Source organism: Rosa rugosa, chromosome 1 (genome assembly GCF_958449725.1).
Source record: "Rosa rugosa chromosome 1, drRosRugo1.1, whole genome shotgun sequence".
NCBI classification, from domain to species: Eukaryota; Viridiplantae; Streptophyta; class Magnoliopsida; order Rosales; family Rosaceae; genus Rosa; species Rosa rugosa.
Genome location: NC_084820.1, coordinates 55795939 through 55814249, shown reverse-complemented (window position 1 = coordinate 55814249; position 18311 = coordinate 55795939). Strand labels below are relative to the sequence as shown.

Sequence of the window (18311 nt, the reverse complement as noted above, 5' to 3'; positions counted from 1 at the left end):
ATATCTATTTTTATCCTATGCTCTTTGCATTCTCTCTCTCTCTCTGACAATGTGCAGTTGGTCACGGTGACACCGACCACGGGTTGTTCGTCCTTGTACTTACCGACTTCCAACAATTATCTTCGATCAAGAACGTACTGAATAAATACAAATTAAATGCATACATGCAATATTACAATTAGCTAGTTAGTTTGGTACGTACCTAATGCCATGGCCAGGGCCCTCAATTCTCATCAACCCTTCTCTATTTCTATCGATCTCTTCTATCCTTTTTCATTCTCTAATTGCTCTAAAAAATCCCAGATTAATTCTCTCCCACTTCAAGTCTTCATTCTTCAATTAGTGATTTAGAGGCAAAATGAAGCTCATCAGTAATCCCTATACCCTAGTCATGACTCAGGTATGATTAATTGATTCGTATCCACATATAAATAAATGTTTCTTTAGTATAGTTCTCCTAATGGTTTGATTTGTTTTTCAAATTGCAAAGGCCTAGCAATTTTCTGGAAATTGAGAAATGTAAATTAAGGATTGGAGAGGTCAAGGAGTGAGGAAACTCAAGAGTCTCATGCTATACTTTGAGTCTTTGTTCTTCAAAGAATCAGGTTTCTCATAACACATTGATTTGCTTGGATTGTTTGGTGATGTTGTGTTTGAGACGGCTCGATCGTCTCAAACACAGCATTTTAATAAATCAAGGATTAGAGGGCTGCATTTTAAACTTTCGCACAGGGCCTCCGAAAAGTTTGAGACGGCTCTGATTATGTATTACAAAAGTGGAAATCCTAAGTAGAAGTTACTCTAGACTTATCTATTTACAATTTTAAAAAATTGGTAAAAAATCGCTAGAAACTGCGCGAAGTTACGATCCGAAAACTTATGACCTCAAATTTGAACTTCAAAACGCTGTCCAACCTGTCCAGATAAAATAAAAGGTAATTAGTATTCATTCAACATGTATTATTGCCTGTCTCAAAGCAATAGTCACTACACCAAATATAGGATTTACAGACAGCCACAAAACGTCTCTAGAAATATATTAGTGACTAAAATACACTTAAATTTGTCTCTAATAGAAGGAGTGACAAATTAGACTTTCGTCCTTATAGGTTGCGTCTCTAAAACCTATTAGAGACACTTAGATAAAAAGTTCCGTCTCTATTACTTATTCACTGCCACATGGACAATAACTGCCAATGACAATTTAAGGTGTCTCTATTACTTTTAGAGACAGAAGAAATATTTTATTTAATATATTTTTTATTAGAATATTTGATATTATTAATAATAGAATCCATCTATTATTAACCACCAGTACACCAGTTCGATTGGCATTGGAAAGAAACAGTGAATCCATCTATAACTAACGACGTATATAAATTATATATATAAATTTTTTCTGGACAACAAAATATAATATAAATTTATTTCCTGTTCAACAAATCTTTACTGATGCAACTTAAAATCAAGTCTACAAAATACTTGTTACTAAAAAAGTCACAAATTCATCTAGTCAAATGCCTATCAATTAGCATCTAATGATCAATAAGGGAAATAATAAAAGTCTATTGCTCAGATCCACGAGAGCTTTGATTTGATGAAGCTCTAAGTTGGTTCAACAAATCAGTTTCTTGGACACTTGTATCTCCCATAAGCAATCCAGTTAGTCCAGTGGTAGGATAAGCATGTTGAGGCTGATAAGGCATTTGAGGATAGATCTGCGGTTGAGGCCAGTACATTTGACGAGGATAAGAAGGCATCTGGAAGGATGGTTGCTGCAAAGGCTGAGAAGATTGTTGTGAAGGTGGAGTAGATTGCTGGGATTGCATCATTTGCTTTAACATTGCCAATTCTTGTTGGGTTTGCAAGAGTCGTTCCTGAGTTTGAACTTGCTGCACCTGTGCTTGCTCTTGTTGTTGTTGGTACTTGGACTCTAACTCCATAAATTAATTGTGACTGCAAGTGAGCATAATGTCTTCCATATGATCTGTGTGATGATGAGCTACCATCAATTTGAAGATAAGGCACCATATCAGGTATTACACCTAGTCCATAACCGCAAACTCTGTGACGTTTCTCACGTCCCATCACTGCAACATATGCTCTTTCTCGCATCTCTGTAGTCTCATTACCTTCAACTGCTACAATTTCTGCCAACTTCTCTTGCATACCAGCCTATGAGAGAAAATACTTAACTTATTATGGGCTGGTTATATTTAGTGTGCAGCAGATTATGAAATATATAAACAAAGCTCACATGTGTCCGCTCAGCAACTTCATAAATCCAGTTTTTTTCTTTGTCATTCCGTGTATGCTTATCATAAAAAAACTGAATAGGATCGGGCTCATGACCATGCTTCTTGAGCGAAACACGCAAAGAAGAAGGGAAATAATATCTAATCAAGTCTGATGCCATCATTTCAAACAATAAAGCAATATAATAGCATGCAAATAATATATTTCAGAAAATATTCAAACATATCATAACAAAAAATGCTCATTCCAAGGACACCACATCAATTTTGACCACAGTAACACACTAGAAAATGGAGTTCTAAACGTAAAAAAGTGCAAGAAAGACTAGCTTTAAAATACACAAGTCAATGTTCTCTATAAAGTTCTAAAGGCAGTTAATGTGATACAATCTATAAAAGTTGATCGTCAGGTCAAAGTTTATATTAATGTTTTAGCTATTGTTAAGATTTTATTGCTACTCTATCATATCTATTTCCTGTTTGGCAATGAACATTACATTTGATGCTTATAAATTTTGGAAGCTCATGGTAAAGTTGTAGAAAAGACAGAACCATTGGTTCTTTAATCCCTACAATGTCCTTCCACTTGATCCTAATAGTGCAAATTAAGCAATTATGAGATAAGCAAAGGTAAAGTATTAATAATTATATATATAAAATTACCTCCAGGTTCAGTTATGACAGAAGGTTATCTATGCTTTAATGTTACTCAAACTGTCTATTGTTCTCCAGATTCAAGCTGCAGTTTTTGCTCTTTGTAACAGCAGGGATCTTCCTTGGCCTGAGGAGAACAAAAAGATAAAAGAAGAGGATGTTGGTTGTAGTCAATGTTAGGTTTCAGGTGATGTAATTGGACAATAGAGTGAATTAATAGACATATATAATTAACTTTGAAAGTTCACTTGAGCAATATTTTCACTGTATTTATTAAACTATTCTTCTTGGATCAAAGTACAATGTATTTTTTTTTCCTCTTAATGTAGAAGGCATAGCACAAACATAGCCCCAAATATAGCATACTTAGAGTAATATAAGAACAATTTTGATAGCTACACTATGGGGTTTGTGATCAGAGTAATCCAGCCATGCATAAGCCATAAACGGAAAAATGAACTAACCGCGGTGAGCTTTCCGGCACCAAAGCCATAAACGGAAAAATGAACTAACCGCGGTGAGCTTTCCGGCACCAAAGTTTTCTTAATGATGGCTCTCGGCGGCACAGAACAGTTGAAGGCAGAGTCGGTGAAGCGAACCGAGGGCTAATCGAAGTCGCTGGAAACAGCTCCAACTCTCTACTGTACACTCTACACATGATATTATCACTTGCAAATGTTAAGCCAATGACTCAAATGGAGCACTAAGTCAAAACTATTACAAAAGAATAAAGAATAAACGAACCAGAACCTTGAATTTGACATATATATACACTTATTATGTGTGTATAATATATGTATATATCAATCCAACAAGTAACATTCATCCATATATATATAAAAGAGGACAGAGTGTGTGTCTTCAGTAACCATCCCAAAACATAAAACAAAAATATGCAATATATGTATATATAAGTGCACATAATACAAAATGTAACCAATAACCACCAAGGGAAGCTTGTATCCCAAGCATGAGAAAGGCATAGTCATACTAATAGTAAACCTCCTGAAGGAAAAGATGAACTGTGGTCTTATGCACAAGTGTGCACATTGTAGGAAAGCTCAGCCCTTGAAATATAACAAATTGAAAAACAGGATCATACGACCTTAAAAAGCACATGTTATCTATTTAGATTTCTCTAATAAAGATTGGTCAAAGGGAAGTAGAAAATTGGGCACCATTGTCACAGTCAATAGTATAGAACTGTAAATGCCAAGTCAACCTTCATTTGTTTTGGAAAACAAATGCCAAGTCAACTTAGAACTGCTGCACATATGGTGGAAGTAAAACAGAAGTTTCTAGTCATGATTTGCAAATAGAATCTGATAGTTCCAGAACTATATATAAAATCTTATACATCACCATACATTTCCCAATACAATAAGAACTTCAGATGCCTCAATTGACATTGTTGTAGTTATTGCATCACTATCTCCTTGAATTCAGTCAAATTTCCATGATTATGTGATCCAATATTTGACGAACACCAGTTCCATAAATGCATGTTAATACTGTTTTACTGTCTCAAAAGATTGCTCATGGTTTAATTTACTAAGAGTAAATAACAGTAAGGCACAACAGTAACTATTCATCTTTGTTATTTGAGAAGAACAAAAGCAGGAAAGCCATCAGGTAATCGAGTATAGACTATATACAAAATGACATAAGACTGAGAATTGAAGATTAAGTAAAACAAGCGGTCAATAGTAGACTAAGAGCAATTGACATCATCTTAGAGAACTAGAATCTTCATGTAATGCAAATTGCATTGTAAACTCTAGTTTGTTATCTGACCACTATCAACATTGATGAATTAATTTGAACATTTGAATGCTACTGGGATTCTCACCCTCGATGGCGCTGGTGGCTCTCGCTCAAGCAGTGACATTTGAAGCTGTTCTCATCGCGGCATTGCTTCTTGCACGTATGGTAGTCCCACTGGAGCTTCTGAAGTCCCATGGCTTTGGGCGTGAGGAAATCGTTCTTCCCCTTGGTGATGGTTCACGGAGATTGTGGTTGGATTTTGGTTTGGGAGAAATTGGGAATGGAAATCTTAACCCTAAGATTGGATTTTTAGGGGAAGGTGAAAGGCGCAATCTTTGCTAGAGAAAACGTTGGGAACAGAGCAGGGCATCAAATTTGGAGTCGGAAGAAGTTGCCGGGTATGAAAGATTGACCGGAAGATAAGTATCGGAGAGAGAGGAAGATTAAGTGCACTTATAAGGTAGAGACTAACTTGGTTCGGTGACAGCCACAAGGGTAATCTCCATGTAAACTCAATCAACCATAAAATATATATTTACATACAAGAAGACAAAGACAAAATGTATATATTAAACACACCACATACAAACAGCCAAAGCCCACAAACTGGACAAAGGCATGAAACCTTTGAAGTACGTTCTTTTGTTTGAAGTACGTCCTAAACCCTAAAAACACAATATTCCAAACATAATTCGAGCCTAAGAATCAAAATTCAAGCATAAAAGTCTAGGTCATTGTAAAATTTACGATTCAATGCAAAAGCAAAAACACAATAACCCAACCCAATCAAAATTCATTCAACAAAGCAATAAAAAAGCATAGATTCACTCATAGTAATAACAAGTCTAAGATGAAAATAGACATACTCTGTATTCGTTTATAGTGGTTGAGTTCGTCTAAATTGCCTCCTTCAGCTCCAATCGCACGAATGATGCCAGAGGTGAAGAGTTTAGCAGTTTTTGGAGTTTATCAAATAGGACGTGAAGCAGAAAAGAAGTGATTGAGGAGGTGAAGTGAGAAAAAATAGGTGTATTATTTATTTTATTCTCTTTTATTTATTAAAAATATATAGTGAGAGACTTATCCGTCTCTATTAGTAAAAATTTGATAAACTAGCGCTAAATATATTTTAGGCTACAAAAATTTTAGATCCAAAAATTTTAATTTGGCGCCAAATCAATTAGAGAGGATCAATTCCGTCTCTATTACTATTAGAAACAAATTTCTATTTGTCTCTATTAATATTAGAGACACACAATAAAAATTTGTCTCTAATAAAAACAGTAGAGACAATTTTATTAATTCGTCTCTAAAGCCTATATTTGGTGTAGTGAGTATCAAGAAAAATTGTTTCACAAATAGCGTTCCAATATAACGTATATGTAATCTGGAATTTTTTTTAATACAATCATTCATTATATGCCATATATCACAGCAAAAAAAAAAATACGAATGCTATCATATAATTTATCAAGTGCAATAAACAAACTACAAACAAAACCCACGTATGATCATAATATGTTTAGTTATATAGTGACAATGAAAACTAACCAATACCATGAAAGACTGCATACTCATTTCCTCTGTATATTGAATTATTCAACCAACAGACTTCAATATGACCATATTAATGAGCTAAAATCATTCTACCACCCTGAACTTCACACTTAAAATCGGTTGTGCCCCCAAACTTCTAATTTGATCGCATATGCCTTTGTACTCTCAAATTTGATCAATTATGGCCAATCCTTCACTAATCTATCAATTTATTCATATATTGTTGTCCACTCAAACTAGTTTTTAGCCTTTAATCATGCAAGAAACACACTATTTACATGATCAAGGTTAAAAATTGACCCTAATTTATGAAGAAATTAAGGAATTAGTTTACTAATGATTATGATTGATCATATTAGAGAGTATAAGGGCATATGTGATCAAACTAAAAGTTCGGGGCACAGACGATTTTAGGCATAAATTAAGTTCAAGGGGGTAAAATGAATTCAACTCTATTTTTTATTCCCAAACAAAGAAAACCGAAAAATTGAGATCCACATTCATATAGCCAACAAAAGACCATGATAGGGTGTTAAGCCTATAACAGAATAATTTTATCTAATTTTGATACCATCTGCTATTGCAAACTAATGCGGCACTTTGAAAAGCTGTCTGTTAAGTTGTTTTTAAGACACGAAGTTTGCCCAAATCAAGGAAAAGTTATAATAATAAAATAAAATAAAAACCTAAGTTACTATTTCGGGTCTTTGCATATATAAGGGAGTTGATATTTTTGGAAAGAGTTATTATCACAAATGGTACCTGAACTTATCCTCTATCTTATCGATGGTACTTGAACTTCAATTTTGATCACAACCAGTACCTGAACTTTTCGATTTCATTTCAAATGGTACATATCACTAACTTCCGTTAATGTTCCGTTAAAAACTAACATGTGCAAAACACATGACCTATATTCAAGAGTAGTTTGACGAAAATACCCATTTAAATAATTTTGTTTACTAGATATTTTGATCAATTAATATGTTAATAAAAATAGAAGTTCAATTAAAAATAGAATTAAAAATGTATCTCTACCCTCTTATGAAAAATAAAATTTAAAAACAATTGATCTCAACAAAAATTAATTTGTTTTATAGATACTGACAAAACATTTTTTTTTTGGACAAACTATAAAACATTTAAAACCAAAAGCTTATCAAAACTTTCGTAATTCTTTTTTTTTTCCTGTCATTCATATTTTTAATTGAAGTTGAAAGTTTTTCCTTTTGATAGTCTCATTTTTTATAGCCACAATATAAGTGAAAGGGAGCTTCATTCTGTTCATACCTCCAAAATTGGTATTTGGACCTCTTTCTTTTTTCAAGAGATAGTTGACTTTGTCAACTCATGTCAAATTACCAATAAAGACACAAAAGAGAAAGAAAAAAAAATTTTAAAAAGTCTTTTCCCTTTTAGAGGTATGAAATCAACAAATGGTCATCATCATGCCATTTTTTCCCTTTTGTTTTTGTTATGGTCTTCATCCTTACCAAGCAGCGGAGAAATCAACAGACCAGTTCCTTATTTTGTAGTTCCTCGAGTCAATTTCGGATATGCAATATTCTCTAACCAAAACACCAACATACCACTTTCTCTTAAAATCATAATCAACCATTGGAGGGTACTGTTCCCATCGAGCAAATATATGAAACGAGGGAATCTGAGGAAGTTGAAGAAATGAACTGCTCTTGGCCTCTAAAGATGCATATACCTACAAAATACAACAATAAGAAAAGGGAGGGGGGAAAGGGAGAGAGAGAGCTATCAACTGAAAGCTTTTTTTTTTTTTTTTTTAGCTTAGTTGTATCAAGAGTAAAATAATATTGTGAAATGTTCAAAAATTGATGGAGGTCTAACTACTGATTTTGGAGGTATATGAATAGAACACTCTAAAAAAAAGTTTTTATTGATATCATTGGATGATGGGTATTATGGGAAAATTAAGGAGGTGTAGATAGCATATTGGTTATTTGTAAAAGTAAGTTGGAGGTCTATTAAGTTGGGAGGTCTAAATACCAATTTGGGGGGGGGGGGGGGGGGAGGGAGAGAGAGAGCTATCAACTGAAAGCTTTTTTTATTATTTTTTTTAGCTTAGTTGTATCAAGAGTAAAATAATATTGTGAAATGTTCAAAAATTGATGGAGGTCTAACTACCGATTTTGGAGGTATATGAATAGAACACTCTAAAAAAAAAGTTTTTATTGATATCATTGGATGATGGGTATTATGGGAAAATCAAGGAGGTGTAGATAGCATATTGGTTATTTGTAAAAGTAAGTTGGAGGTCTATTAAGTTGGGAGGTCTAAATACCAATTTTGGAGGTATGAATAGAAGCTCCCAACACAAAAACTATGATCTAGATTAACAGAAATTTTTTTGTAATTGTCCACTTGTTCGGCCCCTCCAAGAATCACTTTCTAATTCCTTCATTGAAAGTACACCAAAAATCTAGGCAGTTCACTCACAAAATTCTTTGTCATTGAATTGATAGAGAAAAAAAAATTGAATTAATAGAGATAAAAAAAAACAACAAATTGTTGAAGATACATATTTAATTATTTAAGGGTGTTTTGGTAAAATTATGGAGGTGTACTTAGCTTTTTAAGTATTCAAAAAAGTGAATTGGAGGTTTAATAAGTAGGAGAGATCCAAATATCAAATTTGGAGGTCCAACTAGAACCACCCTAAGTGAAAATAAGTGATATTACAAAAAAGAAGAAGGTAATTTTACAAATTTATCCTTAAAAAATGAGTCACATGTTTGGCACATGTCAGTTTTTAACGGAATATTAACGGAAGTTAGTGATAGGTACCATTTGAAATAAAATTGAAAAGTTCAGGTACTGGTTGCGCGCGATCAAAATTGAAGTTCAGGTACCATCAATAAGATAGAAGATAAGTTCAGGTACCATTTGTGATAATTACCCTTTTGGAAACCTAGAGTGATCCCATTTAAGCCCAATCAGATACAAAACACGCGTCCTGTTTTCCTCCCTTTTGACTTGGAACTGGATTCGATGTTTTCTCCGCCGTTGGCCACAAAGTGATCCTCTCTTCCTCCTCTTTCAACCCATGTAAGTATCTTGAGTCAAAAAGCTCTGAATCGAGCTAATCGAAGTGAGATTGTTCAATTCGGTGCTTCGCCGGATTTTCGATTTCCGGCGGTTTCCGACAGGAAATCTTGGTGGGTTTTGAAGTTTGGGCGATGCTGATCATTTTGCTACCTATCTTGAAGCTCGAATCTCCCGGAGGAGGAAGGATCAAACTGTGAAATTCGAAATTGACTGTTTTATGTATCAGTGCATTCATGCGTATGTTTGGCAGTATAGTAAAGTTGAGTGTTTGAAAATGCAACTTTGTTTGGACTGTATAGGTTTATATGAAGGTTTATAAGGCTCTGAGAGAAACCTATATTCCATTTGGATTAGTGACCAATTTCTACTTCTCATTACAATACTATCATTACATCCTGACCAAGAGAACCAATTCGTAAAATAAACATTAAAACAATAAACCCAGCAACTGTTCAAGATAAAATAGAACAAAGAATGAAAAAATAAAAAAAACTGCATTAATGGGAAATATCTATTAGCAATCTGGAAAACTTCGTTCAAATCACAATTAAGAAAAAGAAATCCAATCACTGATTGATCAGAGGCTCAAATATACAGACAGACATATACAGATACAGAAGAAAAACGTAAGATAAGGATACTTGCGCTTGCTGGGATTTTACAACCGAGTCAATGAAATGCCAAGTCTGAAACTAAGAATCCATCTCCTCAAATAATGAGAAGAGCAAAAATAAATTAATGATGGTGTAGCAGATGCAAGGTGAAATGACTGAAGCTGCAAATGAAATATAATACACAAATTACAATAAAGTAATGCATGTCAAATTGCAACAATTCATATCTGATTATAAAACCAAATCTGAAATAGTAAGCTGCATTGACAATGAATACTAACCTCACCTCTCCCTTTAAGGGATAGTGAAAACTAAGTGAGAGGTGGTGTACAAAGTTCAGATCATACGGTGATGGTAGTAGAGACTAGGAAGACAATAAGGGAGAACTGGCATGGGTTTCGCTTCGATTGTATGTACAATATTGCATTGTGCAGTTGGAATCATATTGGCTTCAACCCCTTTCTTTGACTGCATGGTTTATGAGCTCAAAGTAAAGGTAAGACGTGTGATGAATCTTATTGATGGCTTGAGAACTTAAACTTGACGTATGTAAGAGAATGCTAGTAGATGAGCCGGAGAAAGCCATGTTGTTTGAGCCTAGGCGATCGATCGAATATATGTGTCACGCTCCATCCGAGGAAAAAGAATATTTCCGAGTTAGGGCGTGAATTAAAATAGGAAAGTGAAAACGTAGGTATTGGTCGCTGTTGGAATTAACCTGAAGTTCTTTGCTCCATTCTCATTACGTCCTCTAGGATCTCTGTTGTTAGCTTCATAGTGTGTTTGATGTTAATGGAATATGCTTTTACAGGCCTATGAAAGTCTCAGTTATTCTCCTTGATTAACTTGTGTCAAATTTAAAGTCAGTAGAGACTAGGGAAGAGAATTTTCAATTTACAAATAGATATCAGTTTGCATCTTATTTATGCACTTTGCTTTGCTCATGCTGCAGCCCTGCAATTCCAGATGATTTGCAAGAATCTAAACAAAGTGTATCAAGTCTTCGTGCTAGACCTGAACATGCCGTAGTTTCTGCTGATCTAAAACCTTCAGATTGCATTCCCTGAGTACATTTGCCAATCCCTGCTTTTCATTGAAATATAGTTTGGTACAGGGTATTTATATTGCAACAGAATTAAGTATTGGCACAGAGTATGCCATGTACATAAACGATGTGGATAACCGGGAACCACTGGTTCAATAGCCTTTCTCATTGCTTCATCACTGTCGGTCAAAATGCTCAGAGGTTTTTTGCCCTCCATAGACTCTAAGAACATCTGCAAAACCCATGTGTATGTCTCAACTGTTTCATCCACCAGTAATGCAAAACCAAAAATTGTAGTCAATAGATGGTTGTTTGATCCCACAAACAATACCAAGGGCTTCCCATAGTGATTAGTCTTGTAGGTGCTATCAAATACCAAAACATCCCCAAAGCAACAATAATCTAGCAATGAAGTTGAGTCTCTCCAAAATAAGTTAGCCAACCTGTTATTCTCATCTATGTTGTACTTGCAAAATAATTTCTTATCTTCAGCTGCTTTTCCTTCAAGATAGGCAAGTGTACCTTTTGCATCCCCTTCAAGTACAATTTCACGTTGACTCAAGTCCAATTTATTGTACAAGTCTTTCATTTTGAAACCAACATTCGCAAACCCTCCAGATTTTTCAGCCATGTATTGATATGCATGACAAGTCTTAATGGATACTCTCCGCATAGATGTGGCTAAAGCTAAATGTGAATCTAGGATAGACCGATGTGACCTGAGAAAATGAGACTCATGTGGCTGTGCAAGATCATGTGAATGATCTGTTTTGAAATCAACTACGACATACGAGTTCTTCTTCTTGAAGTACCTTACCTTGAACAAACATGGGCAGTGACACCTTGTCAATTTCTTTGGCATACGGACATTGTTATTGTTGCCATATATTTCTCTCGTCTTTCCCCCTCTGCAGAACAAACTCATTTGCAGATAGTGACTCTCCCAGTCCTTGTACTTGTTCTCTTGTCATCCTTTCTAACATCAAAACCCATTGCTTTCGCATAAGCATAGTAAAAGTCTCTGCTGCCTCAACAGTTACAAACTTCACGCGTATAATGTCTTCTGGAGCCAACTTATCATATCTACTACCATTATATTCCAACTGATTGATGTCACTTTCGGTTTCCAAACTATACTCTTGCAAATTAGTATCTGAAATCTCAGGTTGAGGTTCATCTGATGCATCCTGACTTGACATCTGAAACATATAACATGAAAATGAATATAACCACTAGCAAATTGAAATTCATACCAAAAACAAAATATTAGCAAATTAAATCAAAATCTCAAATGAATAAATAAAACTCCAAATCAATGCAAAAAAAACAAATCTAAGTAAAAAATAAAACATAAACAGAGATGAATCTCACTTTTCTCCAAAACTCTGTTCTAAAAGAAACAGAAGAAACCAACCCTTCTCTCTATGGAACAAAAATAGAGTGTATCTCTCTCTCTCTAAAAGTAAAAGCAAATATCTGATGATAAATAAAGGAATCAGATAAGGAGGGTTTTGTCAAAATGAGCATACCTATTAACACCAATTCTTCACCAAGTACTTAAAGACAAGCCCAAATCCTCTAGACACATTCAAAACTAATCCTCTGTCACTGAGTAAAGCAAAGACCAAGTCAGACCTTCACTTTCTTTACAACACTTCCAAAGCAAAACCCACTTCTTCTTATACCCCAAAACACAGTGCCGGCAACTCATGATAATTTTTTTTCCCTAAAACTGCATTTCATTTTTCATTCAACCATCACTCAAACTCATAAAACTAATAGCCAAAGCTGAATGAATGATACAAAAACATTGTTGATGCCTTACCTAAGAGTAAGCATAATGACATTCATTATCAAAAACAAATAAGCATAGATGTTCACATCTGTAACCATTGCTGCTTAAGAGTACGTTGCAACATGCAGCTTTTGTATAAATCCTAATTATTGGTCTTCTTGGCTATATCAAGCTTTCAAAGGGTCTAGAAGCATCACCAGTGACAAAAACAGAAGCCAAGAGCCTTTGTCAAACCATTTTCGTGAAGTCATATCGTTGTAAACCCAAAATGGAGCAAATGCAGATAGTAGAGTGAACTCAAGAGTCCAGGAATCCAAGTTAGATCCAAGCTATAATAAAACTGATAAGCAAGGATTATAGCTGTAAGTTTGCCCCAGACATCGTAGTTGTAATTGGAACGTCATTTACAAATAGTCATATATACAATCAAATGATCAATAATGTCAACAATCTGACCTTAACAGAACAATCTGACCTTAAGTCCTTACGAGAACAATCTGACCTCAAAGTCTCAATCTAACAAAGTACCAATTGAAAAATCTAACAGAACATCACAAATTTCCACACATAACATTATAGCAACAAGCCAACAACAGAAACAAAAACGCCCAAATATCCAGAATTCCAGCTTCACCAAATTTCCAAGTTTGCAGCATTACGCCTTTACCAAATTCCCGATTGATATCAGTAAGACAGAAATAAATTGAACAATACCAATTCAAAATTTCAAATTTCGATTTTCCAATTCAACCTCAGTTCAATAATTCACATAATCCCAGATTCTCAATTTATCAGAACAAGAACATTGGAAGAAGTAAAAAACAAGAACTTACGTGGAGAACCCGTGGGCTGGAGGATTGGAGGAGCAGTGGAGTGGAGGGGCGCAGTGGAACAGAGGGAGACTGAGGCAGAGTCGCGCAGAGAGAGAGAGAGAGTCGTGGTGGCACAGTGAAGCGGAGGGGCCCCGCGCACGAAGGCCCGATCCCGGAGGCACGGTGACAAACTGAGACCGACGGTGAAGTGAGGCTGTGAGGGTGAGACTGAGATTCAGACAGCGAATTGAAGCATACGTACGTGTTTTTTTTTTTTTTTAACAGGTTACCTACTGAATAGGTCAACTATTTGTTGAATATCCATGACCATTAGATATATTACCGATCCAATGGTCACAAATATTCACAAAACCACAATATGGGATACCCCCCAGTACTGTAGAATTTTCCTTTCCAAATTGGCTAGTACGTAATTTACTAGATTGCAACTTTCCCCGTAGTGTTTAGATAGACCCTTGTAGAAATCAGTTGTAATAGACTTAATTTTCCGGTGGTATCTAAAAACTGAATACTATCACATCGATGAGGAGAAAGCCAGTGGTTAGTGGTTGAGTTGCAGATAATAGCAATCTACTCATGCTAAATTCATCCAATACCACCTTTGCAATACGTTCAACCAAAAATGTTATTCTTACAATATTTTTTTTGTCCTTAACACTTAATTAAATCTCAACTACTGACAACCGCGCCGTGAGTTTTCAGGGTGGTTTAGCATTTACCCCGGCTGATCTCAAAGTTCTTTGAAATTTTCGACTATGTCAGATTATATGTGGGGAGTAATAAAGGATTTGTCATCGAATTCGCATGTGAAGAAAATTAACATAAAAAAGTGTGATGATCGATTGATCAAAACTAGTTTAGCTATTAATGTTATTCAATTGTGGGCGCATCCACTATTGATATAAGAAAATTACATGGACTTTGATTAAAACTTCTCAATATCCTTATAACACTTCGTAGATGATCGATCTCAATATCCATTCCAAAATTGCCAATGCGGTGAAGATGGAAAGGCCTAGCGCTAGTACGTACACTATATGGCCGTGTTTGTTTCGTGGGATTGGACGGGACTGGACTGGCTTATCTAGTCCAACAGACATCATCCCGTGTTTGGCAACAACTGGGACTCAATTAATGAGACTCCAGAGTCCCCAAAAACCTGCTCTCACCTTCTTCCACAGCGATGTCAAAAACCATCGGACTGTGGAAGCCAAAATCTCGCTCTTCGACTCTTCACTTCAGCTTCGTGGTTTTCTCTGCTACTGTTCGCTTGGGTCTCCTTCCATCTCTTCTGCAGGTTCAATTTTTCACTCTCCCCTCCAATCCCCTCAGTTTTCTGCCAGCCAAAACACAGAGATTCAGAGATGACGGGTACCCATTAAGCCCAAAGTGATGAGTGAAGGAGGATTTTGCAGAAATTTATTTGCCATGAATCGTTGAGTTTTGGGAGGTCTGGGAAAGACCCAATTGATATTTGGTTGTTGGCTGCAAGAATTGAAGAGTTGGAGATAGAACCAATTCAATTCCAGGTATAGGAGAGGGTTTTGCAATTTGTGTTTGATTTGCTTGCTTTTGCTTCATTTATGAGATTCAGAATTGTTCTGTGAATTGTGAGGATTGTGCATATGATTCATGGCTTGCTTCTATTGTTGAGACAGACCCAATTTTGTTGTGATTCATGGATGATTGTGCATATGATTCATTAGTTGCTTCTGTGTTCTTTCTTGCTGCTCCTTAGTCCTAGACAGTGCCAAACAAGATTCATGGCTTACTATAGCATAACCCAAGTTAAAAGAGTCCAGGACTCTTGTAGAAATTAAGGTCTGGAGTGATAGTCCGGTGAAACAAACACCCCCTATAGGTATTGGATTGTAATATAATATACCGTAACAGACAGTTTACATTGCCAATACAGTTCCCATATTAACTTAATAAGATATATATATATATACACACACACACACACACATAAACTCTATCTAGTAACTACATATTAAGCTATATATATATATATGGTTAATTTCTTTCAAATAGTGTTTTTTTTTTTTTTTTGAATCAAACCCAAATCAGGTGCTAATATATTCATCACAAGCCAAAATAGGCCGTTACATACCCTTCCGCTGTCATTTATAGACAGACAAGAAGCTAGTGGTAGTACCCACAAGTGGTACGTACATATAGTCTTACTCATTGTACATTCAAATACGTAGAGATAGCGGATATCCTCCTTCGGTACTAGTTCAGAGATGCTAAAGAGACATAGATGCACATCGGTGCTTAGTTTCCTAATACAATAAATTATTGTAATTTAGACAAACTAAAAAACATATAGATGGGCTTAGGGCTAAAAACCCCGGCCTAAATTAGAGATTGGGCTTTCAAATAGTGCTCTGAGATTGTAAGGAGCAGTGAAATTGGGAGTTCCACTCCAAAATAGCGTAGCAAATTGCTGATTGACCCCTTCTGTTGGATGACCAGAGTCAAAGAAGACATATTCACTTGCATTCGGGCATAAATCATACTCTTTAGTACCTCTTTGGCCTCCGCAGCTGAAAGTTCCTCTATATGGACCACTTCCACAACATGCCACCTTCCCCTCCTTAAAACCTTAATTTGCCGGAAAAACAAAAAACAAACAAATAAATGAGTTAACCTCCTCAAACAAGCGCTATAATACGATGGCAATTAGATAGCACTAGACCCCATTAACTGTAAAAGGAAAATAATATGCATATATATAACAATTTGAAACACACACACAACCAAGAAAATGAAAATTTACCATATTTAGAAGGGTTATTTATCCTATCACTCAGAAACTCATTATAGTTGGAAAGCGAGTATCTAAATCCCTTGAGTTCAGTCTCCAGCTTTTGAAGGAATTTGGGAAGTTCTTCATTGTGGAGTTCTACATACGGTGTAATCTCTTCAAAGCATCCATCTTTTTGTTTCTTCTCAAGTGCTCTTGAGTATGGTATACAACCAAGAGGATCAAGGTTATTAAGAAACCCAAATTTTCTTCCTCCTTTGTTGTATACTTCCTGGTACATTGAAATTATTCACTCTATTATTAATTTATTATCAATTATCAATAGCAAGTATGTACCATATGTATAAAATGAGAAATTGATTTTTTTTTTTTGTTGGAGTACTAAAAGCTTACTTTGATCGCTGCAGTTATGTTGCCTAGAACAGTTCCTACAAATTCCCTGTGAGGATGCTGGAGTATGTCCCGAATATGTATGAGTAATCGTTGCCTCCGACACTAAATAAGTAAACAGCTCTTGATATCAAACTGTTGGCTTCTTCATCCCCTAAATTCTTCCTCAATGACTCATGAACTCGCTCAAAATTTGAAAGTTGAGAATTAAGGTCTATCACCTGAAACAAGGTCCAGAGACCAAATAAACTTTTTTTTATTCAAGCATAGACAAGTCTTTAAGATTTTTATATAGCTTTATACACGCACGGCTTTCTGAATGGCAATTAATTAAGGTCATTTACATGATCATAGAACCAGTTAATTGGAGAACGACATAAATAGGTGTAAAATCACAAGTCATGTACATACCAAACCGTGGAAAGTTTCAACCAGAGCACCAGCTCCTGCAGATGCAAAATTTGCACCATATGTAAATTGCTGATTGCCGGGTTGTAGATACGGTGGAATAATAGGTAGTTTTGCGTACTCAGCTGTAACAGTAAGATATTAGGGCAAAGCTATTTTCACTCTACAGTTGTATTTCTGCACTCCTATATATAATTGTAAAGTATATGTATGTTACCTATAAAATCTGAAATTAGACGACCGTCCCAAAATCTTCCCGTTGAGTTCTTAAAAAAGGTTTCACCATATGGCCGAAATTTGCCCGATAACTAGTGTTTATATAGTTATTGTTTCCAGCATCATATATTGAATCCCCGAAGATGAAAAGGGATGCATGTTCCTTCGATGACAACCCACGCACGCTATGGCTTAGGGTTGTGATGATGAGAAGGCTTGTACAGAAACCAAAGATAAAGTTCTGAAAGCTGGTGTTTGTCATTTTAGATGCAATTAATGATCTTCACCAATTGTGGTTTCAGTTGCTATTTATAAAGGCGTGCATTTGGGGGCAGGTGCAAGTGTGCAACTGAAACAGATCAGAAATCAAGCATATGAGCTCTTGGAAAGTCAAAAAACCATTATCAAGCTGGCGTTTGCCATTTTAGATGTAATGATCTTCCCCAATTTTAGTTTCGATAAGTTGCTATTTATTTGGGCATTTGTTGTCAGGTGCAAGTGTGCAACAGAAACAGATCAAGAATATGAGCTTTTGAAAAGTCAAACAACCATTATCAATAAAAAGTCCAAAGCAAGACAATCGAACGTTATCATCTGTTATATTACATCCTTCAGTAACTTAATTGTTAATTACGACTTTCTTGAAAATTCGAATATTAATTACGACTTTCAATAGTAGTAAGATATATACATATGAGTAGAATCTGGATTGCTTGTCACAATGTATGTGTTCGAGAATAAACTTTGTAGAACATGAAAGCTAAGGTTAGCTGAGTCAAGTTACCTTATTCAAACACCCATAGCTACGTCCTTGCTACCCAGAATGTGACAAACCAAAGTTACTAGTTTCAACTAAAAGTACCAGCTCATCGGAATGTAAATTAAGTTAATCACTCCGTCAGCAAGTTTATACAAAGAGTACAATACTTACG

The 18311-nt window shown here is 35.5% G+C and overlaps 1 protein-coding gene and 1 pseudogene across 6 annotated transcripts; both read right to left on the bottom strand.

Annotated features, from left to right (window-relative positions):
- Window positions 1-1374: 1374 nt before the first annotated feature.
- On the bottom strand, window positions 1375-5188 carry LOC133742033 (uncharacterized). Of its 6 annotated transcripts, none has more exons than XR_009862332.1 (5): window positions 4759-5188; window positions 3374-3559; window positions 2919-3036; window positions 2258-2406; window positions 1375-2175 (listed from the first exon to the last, which is right to left on the bottom strand). XR_009862332.1 is itself a non-coding variant. In XM_062169731.1 (2 exons), the coding sequence occupies exons 1-2, from the start codon at window positions 2417-2419 to the stop codon at window positions 1624-1626; spliced, it is 714 nt and encodes a 237-aa protein (XP_062025715.1). In that variant the 5' UTR covers window positions 2420-2909; the 3' UTR covers window positions 1375-1623. The 6 variants fall into 6 exon arrangements, 1 of the variants encoding a protein (XP_062025715.1); XR_009862335.1 differs by having other exon boundaries at window positions 2258-2359; XR_009862333.1 differs by having other exon boundaries at window positions 2258-2356.
- A 6651-nt stretch (window positions 5189-11839) lies between these two features.
- LOC133730904 (GDSL esterase/lipase 1-like) lies at window positions 11840-17641 on the bottom strand (annotated as a pseudogene).
- Between the last annotated feature and the right edge of the window lie 670 nt (window positions 17642-18311).